The 12,527-nt window shown below is 42.7% G+C and overlaps 1 protein-coding gene across 2 annotated transcripts in view; it reads left to right on the top strand.

Moving 5' to 3' along the window:
• LOC144821267 (plasma kallikrein-like) overlaps nt 1–12,527 on the top strand; it is a 524,784-nt gene that overhangs the window by 434,388 nt on the left and 77,869 nt on the right. For both annotated transcript variants that reach the window (XM_078678094.1, XM_078678095.1), the window contains one exon: nt 8,482–8,577. In XM_078678094.1, coding sequence (XP_078534220.1) covers nt 8,482–8,577 — 96 coding nt within the window. The remainder of the gene's footprint in view (nt 1–8,481; nt 8,578–12,527) is intronic.

Below are 12,527 nucleotides of genomic sequence, written 5' to 3' on the forward strand. Positions count from 1 at the left end.
GCAGAGGGTGCCCTAGGAGTTCCCATAGAACGGTCCAGGGTGGGATCAAGTACACAGTTAAAATCCCCACCCCAGAAAATTGGCAATGCACCAAAATCCTTGAGAAGTGCTGCAAGAGCTAGATAGAATTGTGGATCATCGCGATTAGGACCGTGAGAATTAACTATTAGGAAATGTGTCACTATCATAATATCTAGTGATAATATACCTGCCAGCTTGGTCAGTGACACAGTGCTCCAGTTGGAAGCCGGATCTGGGGTTCACCCATGTAAGTACTCCTCGAGAGTGCGAGGAGAACCCCGCTGCAGGAGACACACCCGCCAATGCCTTCGTTTTCAGGAATGTGCTATCGGGATGCAAATGAGTTTCCTGTCGCAATGCAAAGTCTATATCCCTCCTCTTTAGGAAGGCAAGCACATTACGCATTTTCCTGTGGTAATTGAGACCCCTGACATTCCATGCCAGAAGCTTCAATCTGCGGGCATGACCTTGTGTTACATTATGTTGTGACATGTCATAAGCATTTATCTATGTAGGTTTGTGACCATGAGTGACATTTTGTATATAGCAGACCTCCAAGGCAATGTGACTCTAATATCCTATGCCAATGATAAAACACAAAGTACAAACAATCTCAATCCCCACCACCAACGCGCTGCGTGCCCCAACTCTGCAAAGTCAATTTCCCATCCCTCCCTAAAACACAATACAATGAAACACCAAATGAAAAGCCCAATACACCACCAGCACTAGCGGTGGGCTCAGTGAAAAAGTGCGTAATACGGGTTGGGGCAGAGGTTGCCAGGCAGTCCAACATTTGGCCTTCTCCACCGTCTGCAGCTAGATCATAAGGCACTTGACTCCTTGAGTAAGAAATTAATGGCAAGCCAATCTTCTTAGAAACATTAGTGTATACCAATTAGCTCAGGGCTAAACAAGGATGCCCCGAAAGCAAACAAGACAGTAAGTAACCCCAGCGACAGCCAGCACTACAAGCAAATGACAATTGCAGAAGACATTACAAATAATCCAAGAGATACAGCATTAGACGTGACACCACATTATCACCAGATTAATCATTATCATCTAGGCCCACAGCAGCGCCAGCATCCCACATTTCCCTCTCTGTTGGGCTTAGCGCTCCAACCTTGCCCCACTCCTTGAGGGCCTTCTGAAGGGAGCGAGGGACTCTAAAAATGTGTTGTCTACTGTCTCGTCACACCCTGAGTCTTGCTGGATCGAGCATCGCAAAGTCAATGTTCAGTTCATGCAATTTGCGCTTCGCAGGAGCAAATTGCCTCCTGGCTTCCTGGACTTTCAGAGAGAAATCAGGGAACAGGGAGAGGCTTGAACCTTCATTTTATAGCAAGCCTATCTCCCTGGCTATATGCAGCGCTGTGTCCCTGTCTCTGTAATTCAAATGTTTAGCAATTATAGGACGTGGAGGAGCACCCAGATTCGGCCGTGGTCCAAGGGACCGATGTGCTCTATCCACGACAAACATAGGTGAAAAGACCCCGGGACCCAGCAGCGTAGTGAGCAACGTTTCTATGAACAGCTCCATATGTTCAGTGGCAGTGGACTTTGGAAGGCCCGTTATTCGGAGGTTACTTCGCCTCGACCACGCCCTCAAGTCCTCAGCCCTATCTTGCAGAGTTATAAGAACTTTCTCCATATTTTTTTTGAACAGCATTTGAGTCAGATTGAGCCTCTTTGTATTCCGTAATACGGCGCTCGGCCATATCTAGACGCTTTGCATGCTTGTCGACTCGTTCGGACATCCTGTCCATCCTGTCCATCCTGTAGGCTAGAGTGTCTATTTTAGCGTACATAGCTGTTAAACCTTTCTGCATAGTGGTAATTATGGGCTTAATATCTGCCATAGTATCCTCTGTAGGGCGCTCAGTGTCCAATAGTGCTGTCTCTGCTGCCTCATCATTACGCCTGGACTTGCGTTGCTTAAAGTTTATTTTCGGCTGTGACTTGTCCGGCTTGCCCATTGCCTCTGCAGTATATGCCGAGCACAGCCGTGCATGGATAGGCAGTTTGGGAGTCTCCCTATGTGTAGGCATAATACGTAATTCGATGCAGGACCAAAGGTAGCTGGATTGATATTCTATGCAACATATGGTGAGTGTCCAGCCAGAACCCAGCACTTCGACAAATGATGCTGCGCACCAACTGGCCCCGGCAGACCGCCAGTCATGAAGCACACACATGCCTTGTGGATTCCCCGCAGGGATGCCATCTTGAATACAGGGTGATGTGCAGGTTCCAAAGTGTGCAGCTGAAAAGACCACCCAGCGTGTCGTAGGGAAGCCGCAGGGATCCAGGCCAATGTAGCTCTAGTGTTCCACTACCGTGCCAACGCAGCACTGTCCTTCAAGAGCAGTCAGGTAGATCATAAGAATAGGTAAATGGCAGCCACCTAGCATTCACCGTGTGCAGGAGGGACCAGGGCAAACAGAAAGAGAGGGAGGAGTACAACTGCCAATTTGACTCACTTTCACTTTCAGACCCCCAAGCAGGCCCATCGCACGGCCACGGGGCCGGATGGAGCTGAGGCCCAACCACAGGGCCCTTGCGGCATTGCCGGATCCCCACAACAATATGTAGGGTACGCAGGGGAAGGAGCCTCAAATGGTGAGCAGGCGCAGGCCAGGGTAACACAGCACCGAGGTTCTGGCAGCCGAGCAATTCCACACGCTAAGAGCAAGGGATGGGAGCACGGGGGTAAAATACGCAATTCGGAGCTCTAGTGCTGGGTGCAGAATACCTCCCTTAGTCCAACCCCTGCAAAAATAGGGGTGCCACCCGGCACTCCTCACCGCACAATTGCTGGTCTGGGATCAGCATTAATGGGCCACTCCGCCATGAGCAATTCTCCGGTCCTCCAACTGTGATCGCGCGTGAGAGCGCGCACGCAAGCATTGGTGCCCGGATCGAGCACTCCTCCAGGCTGCAGTCGCTGCCGATCTCAGCGGGTAAATTACAAGCACCCCCGCAGCCACAGGCTTCAGTGCGACATCATCAGACTCACTGCATTGCAGGCAACACTAGCCCCGCTGTTATCGGTGAGTAAACGGCTGCAGGAGTAGTGAATTCCTGTGGGATAGAGACGGTGACCGGCAGAGCTAGTTGACTATGCAGCCATCTTTTTTCCTGGCAAGCTCCGCCCCAACTCTAGTTATACTTATTCGATTTTTTACTTTTGGTCTTGTTTTGTTCATTAGATTAAGCTCCATTCTTCTAACCAGGTGTGGTATCTTTTTGTGTGGTGTTTTTACTGTTTTACTGTTTGAAGTGTTGCACAAATATTTTACACATTGCCTCTTAAATTAAGCCTGCCTGCTCTATGCCAAGCTACCAGAGGGTGAGCAGAGGATATATTAGGGTGTGTATCTGATTTGTGGCTCATCCTTGGGCAAGGTCCATAGCTCTGCCAACCAGCATCCAATTTCTAACAGTACTGTAGAACATGCTTGTAAGAAGATTGAAATAAGCCTCTTCCTTATGAGCAAATAAGTTACTAGCATGGAATACATTGAAGTGCCTCTGCAACCAGCTACTCCACAAGCAAAGATGTATACTAGCATTGGCTACAGTTAAATGCATGCACACGTAGCCAGGAATACTTATATGAATGGAAGAATAAATTAGAACAAAAGATGAGTATAGTTATTACCCTGTCAAAATCATGTACTGCTGTAAAGTCTACTTCTAAGTGCGCACATGTGACTGTTGATAAGAAACACAAATGCACCAAACAAAATGTCAATTAAGTGAAAACAAATCTCCTCTGTGGACAAAAAAAAATACTTTTACTTGGTGGATGTTTACATCCAACTAAGTAACAAAAAACAGTACAACTACTGTTAAATAAGACACATAAAGAACGAAAGAAATCAAATTCGAGGCCAGACACTGGGAAAAACAATCTTTAGATTGGCAAAAACGTATATGCTTTGTGGAATCACAAAAAACAGTATGTTACTGACACACTTTAAATGGGTAAAGTTTCATGGCAAAAAGTGGAATAATCTCACACAGAGCATGAAAGCATCATACATCATTTGAGTAAAGCACTATGATGTGGCCACCGTTGTCTTATCATAGTGCTTTTATCTTATGGTGGTTAGGGTTTTAGCCAACAATGGAACGAAGGAGTGAGTCCATGCGAGTGGTTTTAGGCAACAATGGAGAAGGAAAGTGAGGTTGGATGCTTTAGGAAACAATGGAAGGATGAAGAGTGTGGGTTGTTGGATTTTAAGAGGGAACAAGGGTGGCCATGTGGGGGGTTTTAAGCAACAGCGAATAGAGGGAAGGCTGGTAAGGCAAACAACAGCCAAAGGATGGAGGGTGGTGGGGAGTAAGCAACAGCCAAAGGAAGGGCAAGTAATAGTGAAAAGAGGGAGGGTGGGTGGTGTACAAACAACAACAGAGGGAAGACAGGTGGAGGCAAGAAGACAGCCTGCAGAGGGTGGAGAAGTATACGAGGGAGCATGCTGAAAAAGACACGCTCAGGTAGAGCACCTAAACTCAAAGAAAAAAGTGATGCCTACAGATGAGCGGTGAAAGGAGAAAAGTAATGCGTCCATGCTCCGTGGGTGCACAAACACACGAAGAGGAAGGAAGCCTATGGTGGCTGACCAATTAATAGCATGTGAATGAGAGTGAAAATGAAGATAAAAAATAGTAAGCAGTAGGTGGGCTCTAAGCCCACTGACAGAGAACAAGAGATCTTGAAGAGACTGTGCATGTGCGGTCTAGGCGAGACCTAAAAAACAATAATACATAGCTAGCATAACTTCATGGAGTGCATAAAAGTATATTGCGCACAATATTGTATTATACATAAGTGATAGATGTTTTATGAAATAAGATAGAAATAGCAAAAGAAGGGGAGAAACCATGCAGAAGGGCCTGCGTGCATGCAGCACAAAAGACGTGCATTGCTTTTCACTTCTATATCAATATTCAACACACATTAGTAATTCCTATGCTCTAGCTACCATCGTAATGTATTTCTGTAATACACACAAATAGTCACAGGGTGGCGCCATGATTCCATCCATGTGATAGTCAGATATAGGAAATGACTTAGGCCCACATGCATCATAGGAAAAACCAGTCGCAAATGGGCAGACCAGCCAGATTCTCAGAATCTGCCCCTTTCAACCGCTATTTTTGCATTTGGGATGCATCATCCAAAATGCAAAAATCGCAATTTAAGAAATCGCAAAATTGCGATTACTTAAATTGCTATTGCATTTAACGAATCGCAAATTGAGATTCCCTAAATGCAATGCATTCAAGTAAAAAATGTAGCGATTTCGCTAATAGGAGTCGCAAATTACCATCAATTTGTACTTGATGGTAATTTGCAAAAACTTTGAAAAATGCACTAAAGGGCAGTTTTTTAAAGTTCCATTTTACACACACGCGTACCCTTGGGGCATCTGTATATGCAACATGTACTCATATGCCGATTTCAGGGGTGCAACAGGGTATCCCTTTGGAACCCTTGCACCTTTGAAATTGCATGTGCAATTTGCGAGTACCTATTCGGTACTTGCAAATTGCGAATGCAATTCCCATTCATTCCTAGGGCCCATTAGGCCCATAGGAATGAATGGGAAGACATTCCTTATTTGCGACTCGCAATTTGCGAGTCGCAATTAAGGAATGTTTAGAAATCTCAATTTTTTTTGCAATTTCTACATGCATAGGCTTTTACAATTCCTTAATTGCGATTCCTTAATAATCGCAATTAAGGAATCCCAGAAGCCTACCTTGATGCATGTGCCCTTTAGGGTTAGATATAGTAAGAACTGGCCTCAAAATACTGGTCGCAATTTGCAACCAGTATTTTTGCGGGCAGTGTGGTCATTTGCCAATGGACCATTGTACTTATAAGTAAATTCACAAATTACTGATTCCTAGCTTGTTAAAATTTGACTTACCTTATGAATAACAAGTGTGGTCACAAATTGCGACCCATTAGGAATCACAGCCATTACAGTGATGGTGGATTGCTGAGGTCAGCAGACCACCATGTTTGTGATTGCTTTTACCTAGAGCAATTTTCTTTAAAGACAACACATTTTCCTCAAAGGAAAATGAGATGGGAAATGAATTAAAAGTGTAACTTTCATCACCAGTTACAAAGGGAAAGGGCCTCCTGGAGATCCCTTGCCATTTGCAAATGGCTTACTCACCTCCTTTCAGGAGGAAGTAAAAAATGAATTAATGTTTTGCGACTGGAACTCGGTTGCAAAACATTAATACATACTAGTAGGATTCAGTATTTGGAAAGGACCCCATAAACACATCTCTTTAAATACCTAAATACGGAATTGGTATTGGGTCACAAACTCAAACTGTGATTTGGTAACTTGTTATAGAATCTCAATTTGTGGTTTATACATATGAAAAGGCATTTCTGTGAATGAGCTGCTGAGGACCACAAAAAATGCTTTGTACATCTGGCCCTATGTCCACAGCCTGTAATCATCCACTATATGCTGTGCCCATGTATTATTAGCATTACCGCTTGCGACAACTGTGATCTGTACCCACAAACTCACACACACAAGGCAAAATAACAAATTCAACCTAATGGACAAAACTAATCATTAACCTTTCCCTATAATTCTGCTTGCATTCGTGCATGGTTAGACAATTACACATGCATTTTAACACAAACAATTACATACACATAATGACACAACAAAAACAATGGACAGCCACCACCACAGAGGCCATGACACTACATTGTTACCCAGTTAAATTTTACAATGAAATGTACAGGCAAAATGCTATCACTGAATATATGCTTACCTGAAATAAAAATGACCCCGTAAAAAAGGCAATCAGTAGGAAGGGCTGAATAATTGCCACACTGTTAGTGAAAGAGGCCTAGGTATAAGAGGAGCAAATCCGACAATCAAACTCCAACATCAGTTAATGCTGCATAATTACCCCCTAAATAATTATAACGTATCTCTGGGGCTTTGTAGGAGTGGGTGAGCTTGACAAATTACTTTGTTTTAGGTCTGATCATAATGCTACCCAGCATTGTAGCAAATCTACGTTTAAAGACGTTTTGAATTTTTCTATGATGTGCATTCTATTTCTAACATGAAATATGTTGATTACTCATTTCTCTGTAATTAAGACATCACCGTAAGACGTGGTTTCCTCATCCACAGCCTTGGCCCTGGGACTAGTTGACCTCAAAGTTTTCTGCCGAATGTTGTACCCCAGGACCCTCACTTTACAATCAATTCTCGCTTCCAAAAAGCTTCTACATGTGTCTGAATGTACTGTGTGTGTGTTTTCTGAGGCATGTGTTTTTGTAAGTGTATTCTGTGTGAGTGTGCGGTTGATTCTGGATATTGTTGGTGTATAGAAGGGTGTCTATGTATTTTCTGTGTGCACATCCAAACATATCCCTCAGCGACAGACAGTCATTACAACAAAGAACACATACATGCAAAAACAAGCGCAAACTGTTGCCTTTGTTTATATTAATCGAGCAGTGTTCAATGAGCTTCCATGACGGGAAATGCCATATAAATATTTAATGAAAGCTCACAAAGTTAGGACTTTTCCGTTGTTCCTATGGGTCTATATGTTACGTGTTTAAAACTTCTAAAAAATAAACAAATAAATAAAAAATCAAACCAATTGATGTGATATCTACCACGTTTATCCTGGAACATTGGTTCAGGGACTGGCTATCGGGCGTTTTGGCATGCTGCCGAGCTGGGGGCTGATGTCACTGCGGTGGGGGCTAATTTCGTTGATGGAGACCTGTGTGTGCTTCGAAATAAACAATGCAAAACGAATTTCATTCGGCACACGCAGGTCCCCATCAACGAAATCAGCCCCCAGCTCAGAAGAGAGGAGAATACTGCTTTTTGGAAGTCTGTCTGCGCACAGTGAGAATGTTATTTCAACACGTCTGGAACATTAAAGGCGTGAACAGGGATGGGGCAGAAATTACATTTTGGCTCGAATCTCATTAAAATTGGGCAGGAAGCAACAGCGTCAATGCGAACAGTTAGATAGGTGGTAGAACGCTGATATTGAACATATTTCTTTTTTTTTTTCTTTTTCATCTGATGAAGTCTCACTGGTTTGAAGGAAAACACACTATAGACAGGAGTCCAAATGAAAATAACCTGACTAGTAACCCCGCTGTGCGTGGAGATGTATTCTTAAAGTAAATAGGTTCGAAATCGAGGGGGTCGGGCAGTTGACGTATTCCTCTTTTTGTAGGTAAACAAGAATGCAGACTGCTAAACACCACCGAGGGAACTTTTTGTAGTACTGCTGCATTACCTAGTTAATTGCAAAAAACAAATATTTTGTTCCGGACCGGTGGTTTCGAAAATATAACATTAATAAATGAATGAAATCATATTTTAAAAAGAAAAAAACATGTAAGCGTTGTTTTAATCTTGCTTTGTCATTTAGATCTGCAGCTTCCAATCTGCCTGCCAGCGAAGGCTGAAAAGGATAAAATATATTCCTCCTGCTGGGTAACAGGATGGGGCTTCACGGAAGAATCAGGTAGGGTCACTGTTTAAAGCAATGTGATCATGACGTTACACTGTTCTCATGAACAATCTTGCAAATGCCTTAAGACAGTTCAACAAATTTAAAAAATACGTTAGTATTAATTTTTCAGTACATGACATTAAGTATTAGTAAGTGAAGTTTGAATATTTACTGATGGTTCCAAGCTGTTTGATGAAAATCCACACCCAATATGCTGGGGTGGAGGGAGGTCACTGTAGCTCTGTGAGATACAGGAATTCACTACCAGCCACACAATACCACCTATTGCGGAAAAATCCACTCACACCAAGCTCCAGCTGTAAAACATCACACAGTGAAGTACCATTCCACTGGGCTGCTACCAGGTTAAGATGGCAGTAACTTGAAAACATCGGCAGTGCCTACAATATTGTTGCCTTTTTCCATTTCACAACATATACCACCCAAACAGATAGTGTTTAAGACTGCAATTAGGACAACCTGGAGGCTGGTCTAAAATATGTACACAACACATCCAGTTGCCAATACTTGTGTGTCGCCTACATTTTGGTACCAAACCCTAATGACACTGTGGGGCATACGTACAAGCCCCTATTGCCACAGGAACGCCACTTTTTGTGATGTTCCTGTGGCGATAGGGGCCTTGCCTTATGTCCAAGGTAGGGTTAAGCCATTTAACGTGGCTTTACACTGCCTTGTACATAAGACACCCTTTCACACTATGTTTAGCGTGAAAGGGGGGTGCAGTGAGTGTTGAGGTGGGTGTTCCACCGCAACACTCATTGTATTTGACGCTGCCCCCCATGTACAAGGGTTGCGTACATACTAGGCAGCCCCAAAATTATGACCAGGAAAATCCTGGTCTTAAGTTGGCGAAACAAGGAGAAATGCATTATTTCTCCTCGTTTTTGCTTTTTCCCATGGAAAAAAGCAAAATGCCATGGTTTGTTTATGTACAGGAAGTACACTCTGGTGCAAAAGTGCCTGCGTTGGCGCTAAGTTGTTGAACTTAGCGCCGTCGCAGGGGGAAACGCAAGGCTGCACCACATTTTTGTAAATATGGTGCAGCCTTGCGTTTCCAAAGTGGCGAAGCATGTTGGTAATCCCAGGAGGCTAATGACATGCTCTGCCACTTCATTGTACATATCCCCCTGTATTTCTTGGTCAGGTGTTTGACAGTAGCTGAATTAAGATGAAAGCACAGTGAGAATCTAATGTTATAATTGATGGACCAGGAGCAATTTTACAACCACATTTACAATAAACAGAATCCTAGATTTTGTGGCGATAGTAATAGAGCATTTATTCTAATTTGTGTATTACTCACTAGGCCAATTTGTATTGGCATTTAGAAATTTACAGGAGATTTTCAAATATCAAAAAGCTGTCATCCTAACAGTGCAAGGCAGAATCAAGCTTTCTGGCTGCCGGCTGATCCCAACGATCAGTGGGTCAGTTTTCAGATCTTCTGCAGTGTTCTTTCTTTACATAATATCTTGCATCATATTCCATCAAGTAATCCAGACACCAAACAACAGTCAGGGGCGACGTGTTGGTGTTCCACACAGATAGGAAGGCCTGCTGTGCTTAAAGAAAGTGTTATGTAAGATGCATCACTTGTCTAATGCCATTAGCTCCATAGACGGCAGCCACAATCTAATATTGGGCACCTCTGTGTGCTGTCAATTATGAAACCACCAGAATAAGTCCTGAAATCAGACAAATTTAACAACTCCTTGCTAATATAGAGTTAAATGGTGGTGCATACTGGAATGTCTGGTGGTTCAGTGAAGGCAAGTACATGAGCATGCCATATTTACAGGTAAGGAATGGACCTTGCAGCAGGAAAAAGGTTGAGTTGTGCACCCATGCATGTTCACTTTAACTCAAAGACACCACACATTGTTACACTGTTAGAAATTGGGTCTCTAGTTGGCAGAGGTATGCACTCTGTCCAAGTAGGTACCACGATCCTAGTCAGGGTAAGTCAGGTACACATCCTAAATTGACCTGTGCTCACCCTCTGGCAGCTTGGCATTGAGCAGTGTGGCTTAACTTAAGAGGCAATGTGTAAAATATTTGTGCAACACTTAATACAGTAAACAGTATTAACACCACACAAAAATAATCCACACCAGGTTATGCAAATAGAGCTTAATTTAATTAACAAAACGATCAAAACAACAAAAATCCAATGCTTAGAACCGGACTTATGAATCTTTAAAGAATATCTTGAAATATAGTGCGTAGATTCATATAGCGCCAACTAGGGCTATCCTTCGGTGCTGGACCGGGTCACATCTGAAAAGTCAGGCCGACCACGATGGAGCACGGGTCAGATATAGGAGCCACGCAGGACCCTCTCCAAACAGTATCTTCACAGAGGAAGCGTCGACATCAAGGAGCAAGCTGCGAGTAGTGGTTGTAGGCGATGCATCAGCGTTGATCCATATGATCAAGGGTGTTGCATTGGTTTCGAGTCGTGAAATGGGGAGCTGCATAGACTTCGAACTCCTGGCGATGAAGGTAATGCATGATAGTAGAGCTGCACTCTGGGCGCTGCGGTGTCCTCGAAGCAGCGAATCGGCGAAGGGAGTGCACCAATTCAACCTAGGCTATGATGGAACTACAAGGATTCTTGTAGAAACTGCCAGAAAAAAAAACTTCCAAGGGGCCAAGACTCTATTGGCAGTAGTTGGCAGGGCAAGAGTATGTAGCAATGTATCAGAATTATATATAGGCCACTGTACCTATTATCGTTGATGCACGAACCAAACGTTGGTTATCAATTACCAGTTGTATTCATTGAGCTTCCTTGCAATTAAAAGGAGGCCATGTTTATCGATAATTTGACAGTTATTTTTCTCAATCTTAGGCCTGAGATTGAGAAAAGTAACTGCCAAAACATTGATGAACATGGCCTCCTTTTAATGCCAACGTTTGGTTCGTGCATCAACGATAATATAGGTACAATGGCCTATATATAATTCTGATACATTGCTACATACTCTGGTGCAACGATCAGATAAGGACATATCATGCAACCAATCCTGTATGCCTTAACCTAGAGTCACATGTAATAAAACATAAGGCGAAATCTGATTCTTCACTCTATGATTGACCAGTAGAGTCTCAAAATATTTTTCCCTTTGTTTTGGCAGCGATTTAAACGTGGTCTCCAAACTGCCAGCTATAGTCAAAGTAATTTGTGACTATTCTTCAAACAGAATAAAGTAAGCTTTCTCTTTGATTGTCAAACATTATAGATCCAATACCTGGGCTAGAATGGTGATCCTCAATTTTTTACCTAAATTATATTAACGGGCTTTACACAGATGTGATCTTTTGACACTGGTGTATCCCCTCACTTTTGTTCCTAATGCACACGGTCCTTCCCCCACTCTGATCTGAGACAATACGATGTAATGTGAAAAATAACATATTGTATTATATTTACATAGGGTCTTATATCTTGCATAAATAAATCTGTCCTGAGGATGGTCTAATGGATTGATGCCGCACAGACCAAAATGTCGACAATACCGTCATCTCCAAGAGAAAGCCTTCAGCTCTTAAGCAATATTTATCCATTTTTAGTTAATATTTGCTCACTATTTGTCTAGGAGTTGATGCAGGTTATGACATATTTATTTGTATATTTGTTCATAACTTTCTTGCTGGTATTGATTTAATCTAAATGTATCCTGTTTCATTTAATTATGTACAAAATAAGATAAATTCATTTGACATAAATAGGATTTTCCGTGTGCTTATTTTTCTCTCTCTCCAAATCTGCATTTATTGTGGTTGTCCTGCTGAACACTTCGGAGTCTGATTATAAGTTACTGACTCAGAATTGTTTGAAACAAAAGTATTTACTTAATGTAAGTGAAATCCCTTGTAGACACTTTTATTTTGAATTATTTATTGCCCAAGCCTACAAGGGTACATTGGGTTTCCAT

This window comes from Lissotriton helveticus, chromosome 2_2 (genome assembly GCF_964261635.1).
Source record: "Lissotriton helveticus chromosome 2_2, aLisHel1.1, whole genome shotgun sequence".
In the NCBI taxonomy this organism is placed as follows: Eukaryota; Metazoa; Chordata; class Amphibia; order Caudata; family Salamandridae; genus Lissotriton; species Lissotriton helveticus.